Source organism: Camelus ferus, chromosome 19 (assembly GCF_009834535.1).
Source record: "Camelus ferus isolate YT-003-E chromosome 19, BCGSAC_Cfer_1.0, whole genome shotgun sequence".
Classification (NCBI taxonomy): domain Eukaryota; kingdom Metazoa; phylum Chordata; class Mammalia; order Artiodactyla; family Camelidae; genus Camelus; species Camelus ferus.
In genome coordinates this window covers 11835567-11859689 of record NC_045714.1, presented here as the reverse complement: position 1 = coordinate 11859689, position 24123 = coordinate 11835567, and the positions used below count along the sequence as shown (strand labels likewise).

General features: G+C 55.0%; 2 protein-coding genes across 3 annotated transcripts; one reads left to right on the top strand and one right to left on the bottom strand.

The window, feature by feature from the left end:
* The first annotated feature begins 230 nt into the window (after positions 1-230).
* On the top strand, positions 231-10920 carry CTSZ (cathepsin Z). Its single transcript, XM_032461457.1, has 6 exons — positions 231-525; positions 918-1081; positions 6420-6599; positions 8497-8647; positions 9338-9500; positions 10373-10920. The coding sequence occupies exons 1-6, from the start codon at positions 362-364 to the stop codon at positions 10481-10483; spliced, it is 933 nt and encodes a 310-aa protein (XP_032317348.1). The 5' UTR covers positions 231-361; the 3' UTR covers positions 10484-10920.
* Positions 10921-10922: 2 nt separating this feature from the next.
* Positions 10923-22235, bottom strand: NELFCD (negative elongation factor complex member C/D). Of its 2 annotated transcripts, none has more exons than XM_032461455.1 (15): positions 22080-22235; positions 18556-18671; positions 18205-18314; positions 17126-17292; positions 16334-16441; positions 15730-15882; positions 15399-15529; positions 14608-14773; positions 14168-14302; positions 13610-13749; positions 12803-12917; positions 12203-12298; positions 11983-12123; positions 11545-11674; positions 10923-11453 (listed from the first exon to the last, which is right to left on the bottom strand). In XM_032461455.1, the coding sequence occupies exons 1-15, from the start codon at positions 22164-22166 to the stop codon at positions 11419-11421; spliced, it is 1830 nt and encodes a 609-aa protein (XP_032317346.1). In that variant the 5' UTR covers positions 22167-22235; the 3' UTR covers positions 10923-11418. The 2 variants fall into 2 exon arrangements, with proteins under 2 accessions (XP_032317346.1, XP_032317347.1); XM_032461456.1 differs by having other exon boundaries at positions 17126-17235.
* Positions 22236-24123: the final 1888 nt, after the last annotated feature.

The following is a 24123-nucleotide window of genomic DNA, read 5'->3' as shown; positions in this document are numbered from 1 at the left end:
ATGAAGGCAAAGGCGGCAGCCTCTCCCGGGCCCAGCGTCCCAAGAATCCAAGGACCCTGAGAGTGAATGAGGTCTGACTGCGATGTGCTCCGTGGGAGGCGAGCGGCTGGCGGTGGGATCAGGTCTGCGGTCCGGCCCGAGGGCCTGGCGCGTGACCCCAGGCGGGCGGCCGGCCGTGCGGGCGTGTGGGCGGGCGGGGCGGGGCAGGGTCACCGGGGACAGGAGCGCGCCCCGCCCCGGGGGAGTGTCCCGCCCGGGCGCAGCCACCTTAAGGGCCGGGCGGGGCGCGGGCGGAGGCCGACGGAGGGGTGCTCGGCGCGGGATCTGAATCGGGGTCCGGAGTGGCATCGGCTCGGGAGCCATGGGGTCGTCCGGGCCGGCGCGGCCGGGGCCGCCGCCGCCGCCGCTGCTGCTGCTGCTGCTCGTGGTGCTGGCGGGCGCGGCGCGGGCCGGCCTCCACTTCCGCCCGGGCGGCAGCTGCTACCGGCCCCTGCTGGGGGACCCGCTGACCCAGCTGGGGCGCAGGTCGGCGCGGCCTGGGGGGCTGCCCGTCTCGCGGGGCTTCGCGCGTGCTCCCGCCTTTAGGGGCCCCTGGCGCCTCCTCGGGATGCGGGGAACAGGGGCGCCCTGCCTCCCTTGACCTCTGAGGGTCAAATGCAGCGCCTTTGCTTTGGGGATGCGCTCTCCTACACTGGCGGGTTGGACCAGCCCCACCTGTGCAGACAGCAGATCAGCCGCTCATGGGGCCCTGCCTCCTTCTTACTCCCCAGAGGGCGGGGGTCGCCTGGTGTGAGATGGCTCACTCCCACTCCCTCTCATGTTGGGGAGGGGAGAGGGCTCTGGGGAGCGCTGCCTGGCCTCCACCCCCACACCCAGGAGCCCTACTGCTAATTCTTTTGGTGGTGGTCTGTTCCCAGGACATACCCCCGGCCTCATGAGTACCTGTCTCCATCTGATCTGCCCAAGAGCTGGGACTGGCGCAACGTGAACGGGGTCAACTATGCCAGTGTCACCAGGAACCAGCACATCCCCCAGTACTGCGGCTCCTGCTGGGCCCACGGCAGCACCAGCGCCATGGCGGGTAGGTAGGGGGCCCATGGCCCCTCAACTGTGGGCCAGAAGGGCCTGTCCAGCTGCCTTCATGTCTGCACACATGGCTGCAGCCCAGGGTCCCAGAGGACTGTGTTTCTATGCCAGGGCTGGGCCTGTGATGGGGTGTCTGAGCCTCTCAGGCCTAGGGGAGCTGACCTAGGGGAGGCCTCGGTGACACGTGCCGTGTGGGGCAGGCCTCCCTGGGCCCTGTGGGTGACCAGCAGTCACAGGACTGAAGCCCAGTGACGAATGGCTCCCAGGGCCTTTCCTCTCCCACCTCGGCCCCTAGGGATCAGACCGCAAACTCACTAAACTCTTTGCTGGTGTTTGGGCCCGGAAGTGAAGCCGATTTTCAGCCTGAGTGAATATTTGAGAGAATGTCTATCCTGGGCTTGGAATATTGAGCCAGGCTGGCCGTTTTCCCGTTGGGACCTTAGCCATCCGGCCACAGTGAGGGTAGGGAGGCTCGTGGCCGATAAGGAGGGGGAGTCCGTGCCTCCCTGGGCTGCCTTGGGAGGGATGGGGTTGAGAGGCTGAACCCCAGCCTAGGCTTTCTTCTGCCGCAGGCCGGCCTGGCGGCCTGGAGGTGGGGGGCTCTGCCATCTCCAGCCTAGGGTTCCCAGAGCCTACAGACATGCTGAAATTCCACCGCAGAAGAGACTCCCTGACTTGGGTGGCTCATAGGGCAGGCCTGCTGTAGGTGTGGCCTTGTGTTAATCAGATGAACAGCAGTGTGGCCACTGTCCCGGCCAAGGCTTAGGACTCAAGCAATATGCCAGTTAAGCCTCCCAGCTGCCCTGGGTTTGCTCCCACTTTGCAGATGAGGAAACTGAGGCTCCTGGCAGGGAGAATTGGCCATGTGTGAGTGACAGCTGAGAACAGAGCCCAGAAGCCTGGGCTTTTGGCCAGGACCTCTGCTGGGCTGTCTTTAGGGTGAGGAGTCGGGATGGGGTCTGGACCCCAGGGCTGGCCCGCTGTAGCTGGGGCATCTGGTGGGGTCTCCCTGGTGGCCCTGCTGGTCTTTCTTGGGGGCTGGTGAGGAGATCCCTGGGGCTGGATTGTACTTCTGACCCTTCAGGGAGGAGGAGGATGGGGCTGGTATTTGAAGGTGCTGGAGCGCTTCGGGGCAAACTGGGGTAGAGATGGATGGGCCCTGGAGAATGTGGAGCCACTGGCAGACTTTGGGCAGGGTGTGGGCAGGCCTTGAGGCCCTGGGCAAAGGCTGGGCAGGAAGGCTCCTGGGTCTTGAGGAACTGAGAGGGCCTTGTGGTGAGGCTTGGGTGGGGTGAGGGGGAAGCTGAAAAGGTCACCAGGGGCCCTACCCCCAGGGGAGGAGCCTGTCAGAGCCTCAAGGGCTCTCCAAGAGGGAGTCACAGGCCAAGGTTTGCTTTTGTCAAGGAGGGCGGGGCCGGGAGGGGATGGCGGATGCCTTCCTTTGACCCGAGCCCTCCTTTGACCTGGTGCCTTTTCAGAGGTCAGACCTCCACTGACTGCCTCGAAATCTCCTGGGCAGATGCCTGCTTCTCTCCTCTCTCCTCAGACCTCTAACGATTTCCCCGCAGCCAGCATCTTCTTCCTCTTTAACTGAGAAAATAGAAACTCCCAGAAGGGGACTTCCACGGCGCCCGGCCCAGCTGCCACCTCACTGGCCGGGCTCCTCTCATCCCTGGGTGTCTGACATCTGAACCACCGCCCCCCCACCCCCCACCCTGGGGGCTGGGACCCGGCCTTCGCTGAACAAATGGGCAGGGGGCCTCCATGCCACCCCGCTTCCTGCTGCCACCCCATTTCTGGGCTCCTAGAAGAGTCCACAGGTTCTGTCCTGGCCAAAGTCACCAGTATGGGGCTGCATGTGGCAGGGCCAGTGGTCACCCTGTCCCCATCCTGCTTACACCCTCCCCACCAAAACGCTTTCCTCACCTTTCGCTTTCTCCCTCCCGCCCTGGCCGTTCCTTCTGTCCCTTCACCAGCTCCTCATCCTTCCAACTTAACCTCTGGACACCGGGTTCCCAGGACCCTTCATCTGGACCCAATCTGTGCACCCACCTGCCACCTTCCCTCCCGCTTGGACACCTGACACCTCCAACCTCACAGGCTCGTCCTTCCACTACCCCCTTCACCCCCAAATCAGTTCTTCCCTGGCCTCCCCACTCACACAGTGAGACCACCATCCTCCCCTGACTCAGGCCAAAGCCCAGGGGCTCCTTAGCATCCAGTCCCACTCACCCATTAAGATACCCCGTGCGTGCTCTTGCCAGAGCTACCTGACCAGTCCCGCTGCTGCCCCCTGGCCGCCCTGCCTCAGGCCTCGACCAGCTTCACCAGCTCTGACCCAGATCGGGTCCATTTCTGCTCTGCTTGAAACCCCCCAAGATTTCAGGCCGATAAAACAAAATCCTTAGTTGCCACAGAGCCTATGTAAACTGGGACCCAGTTTGGAAGCCAAGAGCTGCAGAACAGGAGGTCCCCTCTCAGGCTAGATCCCTGTCCCCCTCCCATGGGTGCCACCCTCTGTAGGTGATGCGCTGCCCACCCCAAATCTTCTCCCCTGTTTTCCTCGGCCCTGCATTCTCCTGCTTTCACGTTTACATCTGTCTACTGTCCCATCTCCCCACCAGGCACCCTCACATGGGTGGGAGCTTTGTTTTGCTTGCTGAACAGAGCCTGCTGCACTGCAGGTGAAGGGGCCGCTGTGGATGGGAGGGGAAGACAAGAGAGCAGGTGGGGAGGGGATGTGTCAGTTGCATCTGGGCTGTGCTGAGAAGCAAGTTAGACCCTCGAGGGGTGGGTTAGGTAGGGATTGGATCCAAGAGTCAGGTGTGGACGGGAGGCCAGAACTGGGCTGCGGCACCCTTACCTGAAGGAAGGAGTGGGCTCCTGTGAGGCAGGGGGGTGATAGGAGACAGATGCAGCCTGGGAACCCAGGGCAGGACCTGCTTCCGGAGGGTGGGCAGCCAGTCTGCTGACCACTGCTGGGGAGGGGCAAGATCAGATGAGGAATTAGAGAACTGTCAGCCTGGAGATCAAGGGCTTTGACCCCAGCAGCTTCAGCAGAGGGGAAGGGACAAAAACGGGCATGGCTTGGGCATCAGAGAGAAGGTGCCAGCAGCGGAGATGGGGGGGAGCGGGCGTAGGACCACCCTTTCAGGAGCTGAGCTCAGCAGCAGAGAGAGGGGCAGTGAGTGGAGCTGGGTGTGGGGTCGCCTGAGCTTTTGGCTGTTGTTTTCAGGTAGGGTCCACACGCATGTGTGGGTGCTGATGCAGTGAGAGAGAGGGACCCAGGGGCCGGAGGGACCTAGGCAGGCAGGCTGGTGCGGACACGCCACTTGCTGTCACAGGAAGCAGGTCTGTGATGCAGAAAGTTGATGAACTGGGTGGCAGAGAGATGAGGGACCTGCTTTTGAGTCTTCAGTGAAGTAGAAGCAGTCTTCAGATGGAGCAGGGACAGTTCCAGGGGACTCGAGTTGAGAGACACTGAGGGAGGGACCCTCATGAATTTGCCCATCTGACTGGTGGGCCTGGCGTGAGGACAGCCAGCCGGCCGGGCTCTCTGTCTCTGTGCAGGCCAGGAGCAGGAGATTGGCTCAGCCACCAAGGACCACAGAAGGGAGGCCTGGGTTGGGGGGATGCAGGATGATGACGTGCTGGGGACCTGAGTTGGGTGCAGGGTGAGAGCACATAGCAGGAGGTGGATGTTGAAAAGAATGGGTTGTCACTGGATTGGGTGGGGGTCCCATAAGGTCATCTAATGCTGGAGTGGGGACCCTGGGGTAAGCGAGCTGAAGAGAGGATGGGCGATGTGAGATGCAGGGCGCTGGTACCCGAGGTCTGGAAGATGCTGCAGGTCGTCCGGTTGTCTGCTGGAGCAGGGGCTGGGGGAATGCGGAGAAGGCCAGTGTGGGCCGGGTGGTCCGCAGGGATGTGGAAGCCTCTCCAGGCTGGCTGGAGCAGCGCAGGTGGAGTTGAGGTCATCATGGAATGAGGGAGGGGCCGCAGGGACAACGAGTGAGAGGGAAGGGAGGTGGCACAGTGTGCAGGGGTGCTGGGAAAGCTGGAGGACAGAGGACAGGACCAGGCCCCGTGTGCCCTGTGTACAGACACGTACTCTCCTCTCAGCCAGTCTGAAAGTGGCTGCAGCCTTCTGGCTTCTACCCCGATACTTGAGCGAGTGTCTCCCCTGGATGGGGTCATCCCTGCGTAACCACAGCATGTAAGAAAACCAAGACACAGGAGATTTCCAGCGGAAGCGAAGTGGGTAACAGCAGTGGGGGTGAAGGGGGCCGTCCCCCACCTCCAGGCCTTGCCCAGCACGGGGCGAGGCTCCCAGCGGAGCTGCCAGGGGCTCAGCAGCCAGGGCCAGGCTTCCCGCCGTTTGCGAAGCTCCTGCTGTGTGTTGAGCAGCACGGATGGGACCAGGGGCTGCAGCTGTGAACGGAGCCCCGTGGGAGGGGCCGCGGACCAGGAAAGTAAGGGGAAGAGTGAGTGTGTGAAGTGGTGCCAGCTGGAGGGTCAGCGAGGCTCGGGACGGCGCTGGGAGGGGCAGAGACAGCCGGGGGACTGCTGAGAAGGGAGCTTGGGGAGACCTGGAAAGAGGGCCCAAGGAGGGATGTCCACAGAGGGGTGTCCCCGGGAAGAGCACTGGGGAGATGCAGCTGGGGGTGGCCTGAAGGACAGGCTGCGGGCACGTGGCTGGTGACTGGTGGTAGGTTCCAGAAAGCACAGGGCTGCTCAGATGAGTAGCTGGAGAGCCCTGTGGGCAGGGGGGCCTGGGCGGTGTGACCCTGGGGATGTGAGGTGGGCCTGGGGCTGCAGGAAGAAAGGAAGGGTGCGCTTGGAGGGGGCCGCTTGTGGGCGGAGGGCGTGGGCAGAGGGCCTGGCCACTGTCATCAGGTAAAGAACGGGTGGGGCCGTGGTGAGATCTGACTTGGAGGTGTGAACATTAGGCGAGGCCACGCGGCGGGTGGCGGGGTGTGTGGCTATGGAGTCGTTGCCTTGGGAAAGTGGAAAGTGAGGTGACTGGCCCACGTTGGGTTGGCTGCAGGGCCTCACAGGATTCTGTCTGTGCGTGAGAAGGGAGATGGGCCAGCGGGCCCTGGGTGGGTGCCGTGGGGCGGTCTGTGCTGTTGGACACCTTCCCTCGGGGCCAGGTCTGTATCAGCCTGCAGGCAGGACACTCCTGGCCCGGCCCCCGTGGTGCGCAGACACACCAGCGTGGGGAAGAGGCCCCGAGTGCTCCCGGGAGATGGGAGACCCGGGAGGAGAGGGACGCGCGGCACCGGGAGCGCGGGCGGCCAGGCTGACCGGGTGGCGCCGCCCCTGCCCTGCAGACCGGATCAACATCAAGAGGAAGGGGGCGTGGCCCTCGGCCCTGCTGTCCGTGCAGCACGTCATCGACTGCGCAGACGCCGGCTCCTGCGAGGGGGGCAACGACCTGCAGGTGTGGGAGTACGCCCACCTGCACGGCATCCCCGACGAGACCTGCAACAACTACCAGGCCAAGGACCAAGGTAGGCCGGCCGCCCCCCGTACACCTGTCACCCTCTTCCCCAGAGACACACTTCTCAGGCCCTGTGGCCAGGGCACTGGGGGTCGGCGGGACAGAGGTGGGAGCCCCCTGCCGCTGGGGGATCAGGGAACTGGGGCCTGGGGTCCTTGTTGAGAAGACCAACAACAAAGACTTGGGGAGGGGTCTCCAGACTGTGTGTCCTGCGGCCAGGCCTGGCCATGGCATTTGGGTTCTGATGCGCTGGCATTCTGGTGGTTTTTCATGGGCCTTTGTTAGGGGAACACTTGTCGAGGGGAGAGTAAGTTTTCCAGGAGCAGGATGGGGAGAGCAGGCCGGCTGTGCCCCAAAATGGAAGCAGCAGTTCCGACTGGAACCCAGGATTCTGGTGGATTTGGAGCTGAGGGGGCACTGCATGGACCAGGGGACCCCAGCTGGCCTGGAATTAGCACATTCTTCAGGCTGTTCCCCTTGGAAACCAAAGGAAAAAAAGCCCTACACTCATAGTGGGTAGATTTAAGTCACCTGTCCCAGTCAGAGCTTCCTCGTAACCAGAGCAGAGAGCCAGGATAAACTCAAAAGGCCGCCTGAGACAGGAGGGGCAGGACTGCCAGCAGCCCGGGGACTTCCCTGCCTCTGCCATCTCCGTCTATAAAAGGTATGCTCTGGCCCCTGGGCCTACCCTAGGCGCCATCGCACGCCCACGGGGGCCCCTCGCCTTGCCTCCTGGGCCATGTGGCCCAGCCAGAAGGAATCCCCCCAGACAGGTTGGGTGAGTCTTGTTGAACTGGTAGATACAGCTGGGGTCAGAGAACCAAGGAGAGGTGCCCATGCCTGATGAAGAGGATGGGGGAATTGAAGACTCGGAATTGGGCATCAGGTGGTCCCTGGGGCTCCACCCACCGGGAACTGGTCTTGTCCATCCCAGGGCCCTTGGGCCCACGCAGCAGGACAGGGCCAGGTGGAGCTAATCACCTGTTGTTTGCAATGAATATTCTTGTCTTTCTTATCAAATGTGGGCACAGATCCACCTTTTTCCCAGTTGTATTGGGCATTTGGTGTCCAAGGGACGAATTAAACCAACACTTTAATCCTCGAGGAATTTAATGTCCTGGGGGGAGGAATCTGGACAGATAAGAAACTAAACAGAAACAGCTAACATGAAAGCAGTAAAAAGTGGGGCTGAGGGCCCAAGGCAGGATGGGTGGGGTAAACAGTGATAATGTCTAGGGTCTAGGAAGAATGCAGGTGATGGTGTGGAGTCTTCCAGAACTAACAGTTATAATTATAATTTTTTTTAAACAGCCTAATTCTGGGGGGAGGGTATAGCTCAAGTGGTAGAGCGCATGCTTAGCATGCATGAGGTCCTGGGTTCAATCCCCAGTACCTCCTCTAAAAATAAAACAATAAACCTAATTACCTCCCCCAACCAAAACAAAAAAAGGAAAAAAGTCTAATTCTTGATACCTCCTCAAACCAAAATAACAACAACAAAAAAAACTTATTTTTTTCAAAGACGTGTGGGCCTGCTCACTATCCAAAAACACTATCATCTTAAAAGCTAATGATTTGAGTACACGCTATTCTCAGCTGTAGAGTATCGTGAAAAGGCCTTTTTCCTGGCCTTTAAAGGAAAAGAAAAGATAAACTTTTGAGGGCCTACTATGCGCTAATTAATGTTTATCTGTCTTTTCCGCCATGGCCTGGGGAAGGGCTTTTCCTAAGTTCTTTGCAGCTGAAAGGTCGTCATTTAAACAGCCCCGCCGGCAAGCTGATTTCCATTATTAATTAGCTGCTGGACGGAGAGCGCAGGGAGAAAGGTGGAGGTGAGATCTGGGTGCTTCCTGTCAGCAGCTGAATGAGGAAACAGCCTCACGCTGGCTCTCCTGCTGTCCCCCCAGCGTGTGACAAGTTTAACCAGTGTGGGACGTGCACGGAGTTCAAGGAGTGCCATGTCATCCAGAACTACACCCTCTGGAAGGTGGGCGACTACGGCTCCCTCTCCGGGAGGGAGAAGATGATGGCCGAGATCTACGCCAACGGGCCCATCAGGTGAGGCGCCAGGACCCCGCCGGGCTGGTCGCCGGGCGTCTCGCCCCTTTCCTTCTGGCCCCTTTCACGAGGCCGGAGGCACAGCTGCCACTGAGTTCTCTCCAAAGCAAAGCTGAAATGACCAGGCACCCGGCGTAGGAGGATTGGGAGTGAAGCACATACGCAGGGAGGTCCCCGGGGTAGGCGGGCCGCGGGACCAGCCTGGGCTGGGGCCTGGGGGCGCCGAGGGGGTGAGCACGGAGGTCTGGGCAGTCATCGGATGCGCGTTCCCCAAGGTGGGTGTACGTGAGTGTTTCTAACAATGGTAAATAGTTTCCATTTGAAGTGCTAATTCTTGGTAACTGTAGGTTTGTTTTCTGTGTCTGTGAGTCTGTTTTTATTGTTACAAGTTCATTTGTGTCATTTTTCTAGATTCCATACCTAAGTGATATCATACGGTATTTGTCTTTCTTTGCCTGACTTTACTTAGTCTGATGATCTCCGGGTCCATCCATGTTGCTGCAAATGGCATTTTATTCTTTTGTATGGCTGGGCAGTGGTGTGTGTGTGTGTGTACGTACGTATGTACGTACATCACATCATCTTTAACGGGGGGGGGATGGGGAGGGCGGAGGGATAAATGGGGAGTCTGGGATTTGCAGATACTACTGTTTTCTTTTAAGTGCTCATTCTTGAACTGCTTGCTCTCAGCTGCGGTATAATGGCAACAGAAAAGATGTCTAACTACACTGGAGGGATCTTCGCAGAATACCACGAGAGGGCCTTCATAAACCACATCATTTCCGTGGCTGGGTGGGGTGTCAGCAACGGCATCGAGTACTGGATTGTCCGCAATTCGTGGGGAGAACCGTGGGTAAGACGCCTTCCCCGAGACCCCGCTTCCTTTGGTGGTTCTGTTGGTTCTGTCGGTTCTGTAGCTGAGAACTGTGGCCCCGAGCGGGGGGGGGGGGGGGGGCTTGGTGCTCCCGTGCAGAAGCAAGCATGGGGCCGTCCCCGTCCTGGGCATACAGCATCCCTGGCCCCAACTCGTTAAGACGGCAGTTGTTCCTTCTCTGTACCCCCCAGCTGTGACAACCAAGTGTCCCCACACGTTGCCAGTGTCTCCTGGGGGAGGCGGGGGACCGCCCCGGCTAAGCAGCACTGCTTGGGAGGTGTCCGTTTAGCTCGCTTATTCCTTTACAACCATCTCATTCTTTTTCCTGTCATAGTCCCAGCTCTCCTAAGTAACACTGTGGAGTTTCTTCAAAAATACTTCGACTTGGGTCAAAAATCTAAGGGAATTAACTGCCTTTTCATTTCTAAGACCTAGCATTAACCATTAACAGCTTAAGATACAGAAATTCACTATTATGAAGCGGGGGGAAATGACTCACGTCGAAGCGATGAATCTCGGCAGTTTCTATTAAACGGCCACAGACGGGGGAGCAGCAGGCGAGGCGTCCGGTCTAAAGACCCAGCGTTTCATTGCGTTGATTAGCTTCTGGCACACAGGGCCGAGCACCCCTCACGTCAAACGTTTGCTAAGCTAAATGCTTCACAAACGCTTTCCGAATAGGGGTCCCGAGAGGGCAGGGGCAGCCGAGTGGGCGGCCTGGATGCTCAGGTGCCCGAGCCTGGGGTGGGTGAAGAGGCGGAGGGGGTGGGTCTGGGGCCGAGAGTGGAGGGAGAGCCGGGAGGGGGGTTGGGGGGGGCAGACACACAGCTGACTTGCGGTCCCACCCCCAGGGCGAGCGGGGCTGGATGAGGATCGTGACCAGCACCTACAAGGATGGCAAGGGCGCCAACTACAACCTTGCTATCGAGGGGCAGTGTTCGTTCGGGGACCCCATCGTTTGAGGGATGTCGCTGAAGGAGCAGTTTCCAAGGAAATGAGAGCGCCAGCTGGGACCAGAGGCTCCCTCGTCTCAGGCCTGAGCGGAAGGAACTAGGGGGTCACAGTCACATACCTGACGGCTGGGAGGGCACTGAGCGCCCAGGGGGCGCCGTCAAGTGTGAGACAGGCTGAAGGAGCATCCCGAGGGGAGCCCGAGAGGGCAGGACTGGGATGCCCGCAGGGACAGCGTCCTGCCACGAAGGCGGCAGGAACCACCGGAGAAGCCATCCGCACGACCTCCGTGTCCTGCCGCCTATGGTTTGGCGACCGGGCTGCAGTGCGGTGGCGAAGAGCGAAACTGCGGACGTCTCGCGGACTCCTAAGTCACCTTGAAAAGGGGGGGAGGGGGCGGCGGTCTCATGTTGCCCCAGTGATGAATAAAGTGCACAGCTTCACAGCAGCCCCGAGCCCGTGTGCTTTATTTACACAGCAGTATGGCACCACCAGGGCCTGCGCCTTCCAACGCAGACAGGCTTCTCCTTGTTTTTGGAAAATTAACGCGTCACAGTAATATGAACGAACCATCAGGTCTGGTGAAAACCTTAAGTCATCTTTGAAAATAGTTCACCTAAGTCTCGGTTTCTGACTTTCCACCGCCCTGGGGCTGACAGGTGGCTACACCCCGAGAGGTAATGGGAACCCAGCTCCGATACTGGGGGAAGTGAATTCTGGAAACAGGATTCATGGGCAGCCCTGGACTTACAAGGAGAGGGGACCGTTCATAATAGCAGGTTTTCACTTTGCTAACAGTTTCCTTTTTAAAAGAGTTACCCACCTCCTCCCACCAGAGCCCATTTCCAAGATGCTGACTGGGCCTCTTCAACCGTAGCTTCTGGAAAGGGTTCTTCCACAGCTGGCTTCCTGGAATGTTCTGCTCAGCCCTGGAGGACGCTCTAAGTCAGTTCACCAGGATGAAGTTAGACTTGCAGTGAGCTTCAGGGGACAGAAGGAAAACAGGCACTGGGTTAGACACGACGGAAATGACGACATATAAAACCCGCGGAGACCCTCCCGCCAGCCCTACCTATGAACTCTGCCACAGGGTCATGCTCGCCTTCCGTTTTGATGGTGCCTGCGATGCTGTCGTTTTCCAAGATGGGGAGGAAAAGCTGCACAAAGTCAGAGGTGTACGGAGGGGCGATGACATCCAGGACCTGCAGGAGGGCCGGACTGTGAGCTGGGGAAGTGGCAACTGTGGGGCAACCACCCTCCCTCCCCACTTTGCTGCTTCCAGGCGACAATTCCCACCTCCAACACTAAGACACCCAGGGGTTAATGCAGGTAAAATTCACAATACGTTCCTGCAGGTGGGAGCTGTTTGGTAAGCTGTTATCTGTGTCACTGTCATCACCACAATTATCAGAACGCACAGTTCTCATAGTTAGGTACAAAGAAATTAAGACAAAAAGGGCACTGCTAGGGTAAACAGAATGAAACAGGAAACAAACGGTGTGTTGCTGACCTCAGTTACAAAATAGCGAATGAGTGAAATGTCGGTGTCCAGCTTCTCCAGACACTTTCGGATGTAACTGACCACGGGAAGTACGTAACCTCGACTCAGCAGGTGGACCATCCTGTCCAGGAGCGTCTTCTTCAACTCAAGCTACAAGAGTGGGGGCAAACAGTCTCTTAGAAAGGGGGCATCTCCCCCACTATGCCACACCCTGGGGCCACCCGCTCACCTGCTCCATCACGTCCAGCTGGGAGTGCTCAGTCTCAAACAGCTTGACCAGCAGCTGCAGGACCTGGGGGTGCAGGAGCTGGTGGCAGGTGCTGATCTACAAACAGGCCAAAGGGAGCCTCCCTGAGCACTGCGGTTGGGTCTCTGGGCGCACCCTCAGCCACGGATAACCGCCATCACCGTTGTGGCCACAGAGACGGCTTACGGCCGCCCCCAGCAGTCCCCACCACTCAGCCCCGGGCTGGTCAGCTTCCATACCATTCCTCATCCCCACAGGGACACTTGATAAAAGTGGAGAAATCTATAGAGTCACTGAGACTAGTTCCTTAAAAGGAAAATCCTCATTTAGAATAGAAATAACTAGCTTTGAAAAGAATGTCTTCTGAATGCACTGAACAGGTGGGCTGGAGGGACAGGCACAAGCGATAGTCAGTATCTTGTAATAACCTTTAACAAAAAGAATATGCAAATGAATGTATGTACACACGGGCACGACCGGGACACCACGCTGTACTCCAGAAACTGACACTGCGACTGACTGTACTCCAACAAGGCAAATAAACAAGAAAAGGCACAGACGCAGAGGACGCAGCCCGCCTACCTCGTCCAGCAGCGCCAGGTGTACCGGGGTGTGGTCAGTCTGCAGCTGGAAATACCTTGGTTCTGACACAGTCCAGTCCACCCACTTCAGCACCCCCATTGCCACTACTGGAAACCTACAGGTACATGAGGCAGAATGTTTCCTTTAAACAAAACTTAAAAAAAAACAAACATCGATGCTGAATGGTTGGGAAGATTTACAAAACAACAACTCTGTCTGTCCCACTGATCCGCTCTTGCGTCTGCTCAGCCAGCATCTTCTGAGACGTGCGGTGCAGGAGCCCGAATTCCACCCCCAGTGACTGGGGGCCACTTCACTGCTTTCAAGCGAAAGTCAGTGAGCCTGGTGGACTGGGCTGAAGTTTACTTTTAATTAGCAAACCCTTTCTTTGACCCTAGAACAAATTAACGGGGGAAAGATTCAAATGCCTAAGAGGGCACCCTACTTGTAAGCTTTTCTAGTAAATGCTTAATTTATATAATTGGCATAATCACAAATCATTTCCATCTAGGCAATACTTCATTGGTCTATCTTTCACTGTAACTAGACCCTTTGCTTCAAATCAATTTCTGTATTCTGGTTGGCCTTCCTTTTTCCTTCCTTTTTGTGAACAGACTTCTGGCAAGTAAATACCTGAAAATTACTCATGCTAACAGTTTAAACTTCTCTATATACATTTAACAAAGAAAAAATAAATAAAATGAGTAAGTATCTCTGAATCTTTTTATACTTTCTGAGCTTTTAACATGAAAACTCACACGGCCCCCTCCCGAAAGAACCCCGTCTGGAAGTGTTACCTGTGCTCACCTGATGCACTGGTAGAGCGTGCTCAGCTCGGCCACCAGCTCAGATGCCCCTTTGTTCTCATTGCAGCACAGATTGTGAACAGTTTCAACAGCTTTTGACGTTGACTTCAGCTCATCTTTGTTGATGCTCACCCGCTTGTTCTGAAAGCACAGGAGAGCCGGTGACTCCCGACGGGCACACATCCTCCTGGGGGTGGGGGTGACCCTGTGTCCGCCCTTCTCTCTGCAAACCATCTTCCCCATCTCCCAGGTCAAACTTCCCAGCCACATACGGCACACAGAAACTGAAAGCCAAGGAGACCGTCGTTTGCCTGTGGCTAGGGAAATCAGTTCACCTTTTAAGTCTCTTCCAATTACAGTTTGAATTAGTATTATAGATGCGATGCACATTTTCTTGAGACATTTAGCACTTTGACTGTTTGATGTGTAAACACTAGGAAAGATACTTCTCACACTAGTTGGGCTCATGATTTCTTGCAGCCAAAATGCCCAAATGACACCAAGGAGAAGAGGTGTCTTGTCTCCCTGAAAGTCCAAGAACTCGCAGAACTGAGGGCACCTTCTTCCAGGTCTCCACCACGCTGGCTGCGTACGCCAAGATGTGGATGTACTTGTGCTTGTGGTCCTGGTTGATTCTGGCCCCGGGTTTGAAGAGCGACTGCATAAACAGGTCCAGGAAGGCCGGCACCCGAATCTGCAGAGAAACACACAACTCACTGAGAAGGAAAGAGAGAGAAGGTAGGTAAGTCCATACACACTTGTGGGGGACTGCCGGCTTACATCCACCCCTGCAGGCGCCCTGGGCGTGCGAGGGTCAAGCGCGTGATGAGGAAGGACCAGGGAAAGGATAGAGATATTTCAATAGGAATTTGCACTCACTGACTTAAGAGAAGTAAGAGGAACACCAACTTTCCAAAGCAGTACTTCCAATTGGCATTGAGGGTGTCCCATCTTATTTATTTATTTTTTTCCATCTTATTAAAATGAAAGGCAACTCACAAGTTCAACAGGCGGTGGGTCCATGCTTGTGAACATCTTGAACAAGACCGTGATGTCAGCCGGGTTCAGGGCGCCCTTGGACAACATAGCCCCGAGGGCCTGACAAGCCCTGGGGTAGGAGGCAGCTGTGCCCAGGGCGAGCGTGATCTGACTGGCATCATGGCCTCTAGGAAAAAACCACATACCCCATCATCGACAAGGTGGCACCCCACCTCGCCCTCCCCTTCCCTCTCTCCCTCCCTCCTTCTCTCACACTTATGCTTTCAACTCTTGGGGTCCCTCTGTTTCTTCCTATTTCTGCATTCACTCGGATGTTCACTAATGGACCCGAGAAAACAGCGTTTACAGCTAACTGGGGAAGAATGACTCAGTCCGGCTCACAGACTTCCCAAAAGGAACCATGTACTTTTTGTGTATCTTAAGATTCTGTTAGTAGAAAATAAAGCTAGTAAGGGCTAATTTTGTTCAAAGATACAGGCAATCTAACAATTAGACGACTGAGTAACTGTTTCAGGACTGTTGTCATTTGCCACTGATGAATCCCAATACATTGGGAATTCAGGTTCATAAAAACAGTGCATTAAACGATAATCAGATACTTTACAAAATATTCAATAGAGCAGAACTTTACAATGCAGGCTGTCTCCATGTAGTGAGAACCACCCTGACTCTTCTAGCTCTTCAGGTTACCAGGATGTTTACTTATATGTCAAAATGGAAGAGAGAGCCTTCGTTTGCGGAAACAGGGCAATGGGAGGGGTGCGGAGGGAGCACCCGGGAGCCCCGCTCACTTCTCCTGGGCGAAGCGCTGAACCTCCTGTGCGATCCTGCGCACGGCGGAGCCGCCCTGCTCCTCCTGGGCCAGCACGGACATCATGGCCTGAGCAAACAGGTATGTGTGCTCCCCGTGGCACACCATCTTCTGAAAAATTGCAGGGAGAGAGTGTTAGGACGCATGATCGCAGCAGTGACACCTGTAGACAGAAGAGCGAGACGCCAACCGTTCTGCATGGGAGGCGCCTTCCGAGCCAGACAGCCTCCACACAGAGCACCTCATGTGTGAACGCGTGGGACCCAAAACAGCCTCCTTGTAATCAGAGCTTCAGAAAGTAAAGAACTTACAGCAAACTCAGGGAGATTTTTTTCAAGGTTTTCTTCTCCTCCGTCCAAAATTGTAGCTAGAGAGGTACGCAGTACTCTGGAAAACACCTCCAGCTGCTGGCAGGCTGTGGACACACTGGTTATCTCCCCTTGGTATCCTGCATCAGAGATAAGCTACAACGCAGAAATAAGCAGCCAAACACAGTGTCCTCAGGCCCACCCGCCACGTCTGGGGTGGGGGGTGAGGAGGGACAAGCACAACCTGGTCGCGAGGTCACACCTTTACCCGGATTCCTGCTTCACCACTAACTAGGTTTGTGGCCCCAGCCAACCACCCCCTTGGCTCTTCATGTGGGAGATGGAGGAGACGGGCCAGGCCTTCCTATGGCTCCTCTCTGAACACAAATGGCTCTGATGTGTTCCTGCCAAATCCTAAAACAGTCTACGTCAACCCCAGAACATACAGATTCCGTTTTCTTGCTCAATTTAAGACTCACTAACGTGAAACGATGAAGACCTTCACCAAACAAGCCGGTGGGACCTTTCAAAGGAAAGAGACTACCAACCAAGCAGCCCAAATAACTCTGTTCACAGACACCTGTCTCTACCCCAGGGCTCTTCCCACCTTGACGGTGAAGTTGAGCATCAGACAGTCTGGATGGGCTTCCGCCAGCTTGTAAAACAGATCTCTCCAAGTGGTGTGTGCGATCATCTGTTCAAGCCACGCGGGGGTCTGACAAGACACAAATGGCAAGATAAGGGGCCCTGTGAACAATCACAGAACAGTGCGGCTGGAGAAGCCCCGAGCATCCAGCGTGGCCCCACAGGCCCAGGGCTGGCGAGGACACGCGGGAGCTGAGTGGCAGAGCCAGAGCCCTGAACGCCCACTCTGGCCGGTGTAAAACTCAGCTCCGCGAGAGCGAGCTGCAAGGCGCCTCCTGGGATGCCCGAGGCCGGCGGGAGCACGTGCGCTGCGAGCCCAACTGGCTGCAGCCCAACTGGCTCTCGGCCGTCAGCCGTGTGCCCGTGACAAAGAGAATAAAGCGACTGAAATGACGCATGACGCAGGTGGTCTTGTCCGTCGTCATGTGGAGCAGCCACGAAAATGTGCCTCTGGCTCTCCGACTGTGTGACTGACAGGCCAGGGCCCGGGCCCCGGGAGTGGCACGAAACGGGAGGTGAGACCCCACTGCTCCTCCTCGCAAGCTCAGCACCTAGCTGCCTCCTGGCGTCAAGATCTCACCGCCCTGAGTAGAGCATTTAACGGGCAGTTCTGTCTCTGCAAGTTCTGTCTCACACCCTGATTTCAGACCCCAACTCTCACGACACTCACACAGCCCGCCGCCCTCCACTGTATACGCGGAATTAGCATAAGACTCCAGGAACTGGTATTAGAAACAGGAAAAAGGTTCCTCACCTCTCCTTCTTCAGTAAAGATAGAATCCGCTTTACGGGGGTCGAAATGTTTGATCAGTAAACTCTTCAAGTGATTTTCCACAGTTTCCTGAACCTGCACTGGTTCAACACCTGACAGAAGATGAAAGCAACTGGGTGAAAGCGGCAGTCTCTCAGTTCGCTGTGTTACTGTAGAACAAGTAGAGAGATCGAGAGTCTACAAGTGCATCAGGTATCACAGGACTGCCTCTGACCACTTCGGATTTGGGGCCTCTTAAAAAATCAATATTAATCATAGTTAACGGTAAGACCCAAAAAGGAGCACAGGGCAGAACACACAAGGATGTCTGTCCACGTGAAAAGGACAGTGACATCTTCGAAGCCTTGCTAAGGACAAGGACAAACGTCCACAATAGACAGGTAGGAGGATGGAAAACCATACCCCGCGCAGGAGAACAGAGCAGATGCCAGGCAAGAGGGACATTCGCATGTAATCACCATGACAGCAAGGAACCGACCAGTTTCCGGGCAGTACTCACTCTGTGATGTCGTCTGTACCCAGTTCAGTGGATTTACAGTAAAGCTCTACTTTGATCATATTAGCTAAAAGCCATCACCATACCCAGTCCTAAACTACCCTCATTTACCGCTTGCTGTAACACACCTCAAAAGTGACGCACTAGACATGCGCTGTCTAATTCTGTATACAACAGGGCGGGGAGAACAGCGCGGGGAGCATCACATTTGCAGGCTACCTGCAAATCTCGATTATTGAATCAAAGATAAGAATCAAGAGGAAGGTATAGCTCAAGTGGTAGAGCATGTGCTTAGCATGCACAAGGTCCTGGGTTCAACCCCCAGTAACTCCTCTAAAACTAACTAAATAAATAAATAACCCTAATTACCTCCTCCCCTGCCCCTAAAAAAAAGGTAAGAATCAAGAAGATGAAAATGAGTGAGAAGTTCAGTTCTTACTTACAGAAGTCTTAAAAACCAGGAAAACCAAGAAGGCCTTTCCCATTTACCAGCATTATAATGATCCAATGGTCTATTATAAAGAGAGGGAGGTGACGAGCCATGACCAGGGCGCCCACAAAGCACCTGTCTGAATGAGCCACTCGGCCAGCAGGTTGACAGTCTGGGCCACAGCAGTATAGTTCTCCGACAAGAGCTGGATCACATTCTCCGGAGACCCTCCTGCCTGAAAATACCTAGAAAAGTCAACGAACCAGCTATGCCACTCAGATGAACGGCACAAGGCGTGGGGGTGGGGGCCCTCAGAGGGGCAGAGGAGAAGACAGGTTACTGAGATTTTTAAGTTGGGGAAGACCCCAGAAGCCTTCCATTCCAATATCCCATTATTCTTACTTTTACATGTCATCTTCTGGGTCTATTACAAAACTGTCTAAATTATCCCCGCCTCCTCCCGAACAAACCACCTTTCTCACATACCTCTTCAGAGTGTTGAAGATGGAGGGCTCCATTATATAATCCCGGGTGGAAAACTTGTGTAGGCATTCTTGCTGGACCTCGGCATCATCCTCTCCCTCTCCATAGTCATCCTCCTGCTGTTGGTAAAAAACAGCCATGCCACCTGTTCATTAATACAGACATCCTCACCTTAAACCCACATGACGCCGTCCATGTCAAAAGTATTCCACACGCGTTTCACCTGCCTCTCACGACAGTCTCAGGAAGTACGCTGGACCAGTAACGACAGGCTAAGAAGAGGGAAGCCAGAGGCACACCAAGTGGGCTGGTCTCTCAACTGCACGCTGGCACATGTGTGTACGGTAGTCACACAAGTGCCTTCATCTCATGCAAGATACGTTATCTGGGCACCTGTTTCCTCCTCTCTTACACAAAGAACAACAGTGCCTTCTCCCATTGGGCTGTTGGGAGGATTCCGTGTGCTAATTTTTGGAAGAGCCAAGCACGGTACCTGACATTTAGTAGAAGTTCAATAGCTGTCAGCGATCATTATTGTTCTCACACATGCCACGTAACGCTTTCCAACAAGTGATTCTTGAAGGCACAAGCCATCAATTTGCTGGCAGAAAGATCTCCGACTTGCCTCGAATCAGCAGGCCTGGCTGGACACTAGGCACACACCTTGCCCACGCCTGTATTTTCACACATTGTCTACGGTCGCTTTCCGCTGTGACGGCGCGTGGAACTGTGACAGAGACCCGCAGAGCCAAAAATACTTACTCTCAGGCCCTTTATGGAGAAGTTTGCCCACCCCTGGTCTAGACTTACATCCTGAAGGCATGCTTTGGGGGCAGAGGGAACAAGATCCCTTCATTGTGGAGACCAGGGGCCTCCTCTCAGATCTTATTTGAGTGGGCGCCTTGAGTAAGGCCATGAAGGGGCGCCGGCCTGCGCCCCGAGACTCACCCTGTGAGCCTGTGCTCCTACCGGCACTCTCTGCTCCTCCACATCTTCTCTTGGGTCATGCCACCTCCCTGCTCATACATCTAGAATCTGTCTAGATCTCTCTCTCTCAAGCTCCACACTTGAGAATTCTCTTTTCTCATTTCCATCGGGATGTCCCATTCCAAACTCATGAGGTCCAAAACTGACCTCTCTTTTCCCTCTTAACAGATCTTCCTACAACCCGTATTTTAGTAAAGGATTCCATCATCTACCCGTTACCCTAAACTCAAAAACCTAGGAGTGGTCCTCAATTTCCATCCACCACCCCACCCCCACATCCTGTCACAAAGACCCATCAGTTCTGTCCCCCACATGTCTACCCAATGTGGCCCCTCCTTGCACGCCTCCCTCCACCCTTCCTTATAGTGTGCATGCCTGCAGTAGCAACGGTCCACCAGAGGCTCAGTCTCATTCCTTCCTGATGCCACAATGACCTTCAGAAGCCACAAATCTGGTGTTTCTTTCTTGATTAAAGTTTCCTCTCTCCCTAAGAAAAGACATCCAAGTTCCAGCATGACCCTCCCCTTCCACTGGTTCTCCTGGCCACTCCCATCCCTTGCCACTCCCCACCAGCAACCTGCAGCCAGACTAAACTACTGCATTTCAGTAGCTTCGTCCATCATCTGGGCTTAACATCACAGTAGCCTCCTTACCCATCTTCCTGCCTCCCCAGATCTGCCGAACATGAGTCAAGTGAACAGATTTTGGGTCACAAAAACTGATCTACTGCTGTCTTTCAAAATCCAGTTTGTGTCACATTCCTTGACTTTCTTTCCCTCTTCCATGAAGTAAGTTAGAATGAACATGAAATGAGCACCTAGTCCACCCCTCTCATCGATGAGAGCCTGTTAGGGTCGGTGGGCCAAATTAGGATCATGATTAAAGTTCTCCAAACCCGAGACCCCGTCCAACCTCCTGTCTGGGGGGGATGTCTGGGCCCGGGTCTGCCAGTCCCAACTGCATAAGGCAAATCACTGGAGTGCTCAGTCAATAAGTGAAGGCACTGGTCCTCAGATATGGCCTCGTTGTAAACCCCTCTGACTAGAAGGGTGACAAGTACTATGACATGGTGAACAAGACGCTGGAAACCGCAACCCCCCACTAAACTGACTGACACCGAAGTTCTCACACCTGGACCACTTCGGTGGGTCAGCAGTTAGCTACAGCAGCCATGGAGACAACGGACCTGCATCGGACCCCCAGTCCTCCATTTCTTAGCTTCATGACCTTGGGCAGGCCACTAGCGCCTCCTGTCTCACTCTCTCCATTTACAAAATGAGCAGCGTGACAGCCAACTCAGTATCCTGAGGGTGGAATGAGATAATGCATGAAAGCCCAGAGCCAGCACAGGGGTTCCGTCAGCTAAATCCGAATCCGTGCACTCCACGCTAAGCCTCCAACGCCGTGGAATGACCCAACACTCGAGTGTCGGTGTCACTCCCTGTCCCACACTGTTGAACAAATCGTACTTTTCAGCAGCTTTCAAAGGCCCCTCTGAAGCGGCTCCCTCCCGGACCTCACGCCAGTTTCCACCAGGCATCTAACCACACAGGGCTCCTTTCAGCTCCAGGAACAGAGCGTCGATCTTCGCATCCTTGGACTTCTCCTTCCAAGCCCTCTTTGCACCACCCGCCCCTTCAACGAAGTAAGCTCTGCTCTGTGCTTCCTTCCTTCCAGCACCGGTTCAGTACGTCCTAAACATGCCTAAATTCTGACTCCTGATAAAAGGCAGGTTCCCAGGCTCCCCTCCAGACCAACTGCTTCGCAGTCTCCAGCGGAGGGGCCTGAGAAGAGGATTTCAAATAAGCACTTCAGATGGGTCTTAAGATGCGTGTAAGGCTGGGGTCCCCTGACTGAGCTAGAACGCCGGGTTCCGGCTTCCCAACCCTTGTCTTCAGGGGGGAAGGTTATGACCTGTCCTCAGCTTCCACAGCAAACGCCGGATGGTCCAGGATGAACGATCCTTTCCTAGTCACTTAGCCCACGGATGGCTTAAATCCGCCCAAGGCATCCACGAGTCTGGTTTTCAAAACTGTGAGGCACACGGGAGAGGGCCCAACTCCCACTTTTCCCCCTCATGATGCTGGGCTGGACTGTTTTTTGAAAAGTATTACTATCTTTTTTAACCGTGTGGCTGAGACGACTCCTCCACCTTCGACCTCACGTCCGACCCACCCGGGGACTCGGGAGCCACAGCGTCTGGCACTGAGGCCGCCCCAGCGCGGCCGGCGGTCACCAGTGGGGGCGGGGCCCTGCGGCCAGGCCCTCCCCGGGGGCCCGGGTCCCCGCAGCGCTGCCCGGCCCCGCGCCGCCCGCGCCGCCCCCGCCGCCCCCGCCGCCCCCGCCGCCCCCGAGAGGTCGCGCGCTCGGCCCCCGCGGCAGCGGCGTGAGGGGCGGGCCCGCGGCGGCTGGGGGCGCGGGGCGCGCGCGGCAGGAAGGGGCGGGGCGGGCTGTGCTTGGACCATGCGGCGGGGGCGGGGCCGGCTCGCCTGCGACGGAGACCAACTGGCCTCGTCGGGGGCGCCCGGTGCCCCCCTCACCTGGCCGCTGTCCGCCTCGTCGCCCCACTCGGCCGCGCTCCCGAAGTAGTCCTCGTCCATGATGGCGCCTGGCGCGGTCCCCGCCATCCTCTACCGCGAGCGCGCGCGCGAGCATCGCGCATGCGCACGGCGGATGGGCGAGCGCACGCGCGGCCCCGCGGCCCCGCCCCCAGCGGACACGCGCCTCCGCCCAGGCGGGAAGCGAGGGGGCGGGCAGAGGGCCGGGCGGGGGCGTGGCCGAGGCAGGGGGCGGGGCGCAGAGGGCAGCCTACCAGGGCAGAGGCAACCTACGAATTTTTTTTAAATATGGGTTATTATTATTAATTATTATTTTAATTTCTTGAATATGTGTAAGTATATTTGTCCTTTATGATTGGATTACCGCATTCTGTTGATTTTTACTTTGTAGTTGGCTTTATTCCTTTGATAACTATATAAGTTTAAAAAGCCAAAGATCTAATCTGTTCTTAGAAACAATAATTAGTACATACATGTAACCAAAAAAAAGTGCAGTATAGGGTATATATGTATTTACACGCAATATAATGTGTATGTGCAGTCGAACTGTAATAATTATAAGAAAACTTGAGACAGGAAAACAAAAGGATAATAAAAACAATTTTGAAAGAGAAAAAAATAAATATGAGTGATTTTCTGATTTTATATATATATTTGAAGTATAGTTGATTTACAATGTGTTAGTTTCAAGTATACAGCAAAGTGATTCAGTTATAGATATATATACTTTCTTTTTCAGATAATTTTCCATTATAGGTTATTACAAGATATTGAATATAGTTCCCTGTAATATACAGTAACTTCTTGTTGTTTACCTATTTTATATATAGTAGTGTGTATCTGCAAATCCCAAACTCCTAATTTATCGCTCCTCCACCTTCCCCTTTGGTAACCATAAGTTTGTTTTCTATGTCTGTGAGTCTGTTTCTGTTTTGTAAATAAGTTCATTTCTGTCATTTTTTTTAGATTCCACATATAAGTGATATCATATAATACTTGTCTTTCTCTGACTGACTTCACTTAGTATGATAATCTCTGGGTCCATCCACATTGCTGCAAATAGAAGCATCCCTAACTGATCCAGGGACACAACCTGGTTGGGCCCCCATTGGCTCCCGATAGAAGTTTTGCTCTAGACTCACACTTGGCCTGGGTTCGGGTCCCGGCTCTGCCCCTTCTTCATTGCGATTTTTGGTCCTCTGAGCATCAGTTTCCTCACCTGACACCTGGGCACAGGGGCAGGGCCCACTTATCAGATACACCGTGTAGAGCCATGAAAATGTTTTAATATCTGTTAAAATCAGAAGAAAAATGAGTAGTGTAATAATGAATCCAGCCAGGGTTGGATTTGTATAAACATAATTGGTATGAAGTACTAATGCAATGTAAAATACAATTTTTTATAACAAATGTGTAAAATACAATTTTTAATATTTCTTTATGGAAGAAGGGTCCAAGAAGGCAAAAGTGTCAAGGGCCCACGGATGTCACAGAGCGGCCTGGAAAAGGGGGCCTACCTCGTGGGGTGGTTGCTAAGGATAACTGAGAGAATGCTTCGAAAGCCAGTAGCTTGGTTCCCAACATGTAGCAGGTGGTCAAAAAATCAAAGCCTGATGATACTCAGGGGAAGTTTTGAGCAGGGATGTTACCACCACCAGATTTGGATCCTGTGAAGGGTAACACCCACATCTGTAAGGAGAGAGCCTTAGAGACAAGAGCTCCAGAAGACTGCTCACAGCCCACTTGCAGAGGGCTCGGCCCCACTGTGCTTCCATGCAACCCTTCTTTCCTCATCTGAAAACAAGTGAAATCAGGACAGAAGGTGACAGGTGCTGCTGTTCTGAGACCATTAGGAGAGACCCGCTTGGGGCGATCAGAGAAGGCTTCTCCCAGAAACTTCTATTTGAGCTGAGTCAGATGGCAAAGGAGGAAAGCAAGCTGGACCAGGACGAGGACACTAAGAGAGCAGAGCTGACAGGACGAAGGTGGCCAGGGATCCTTGGAACCCAAAGGCCACCGAGGCTGG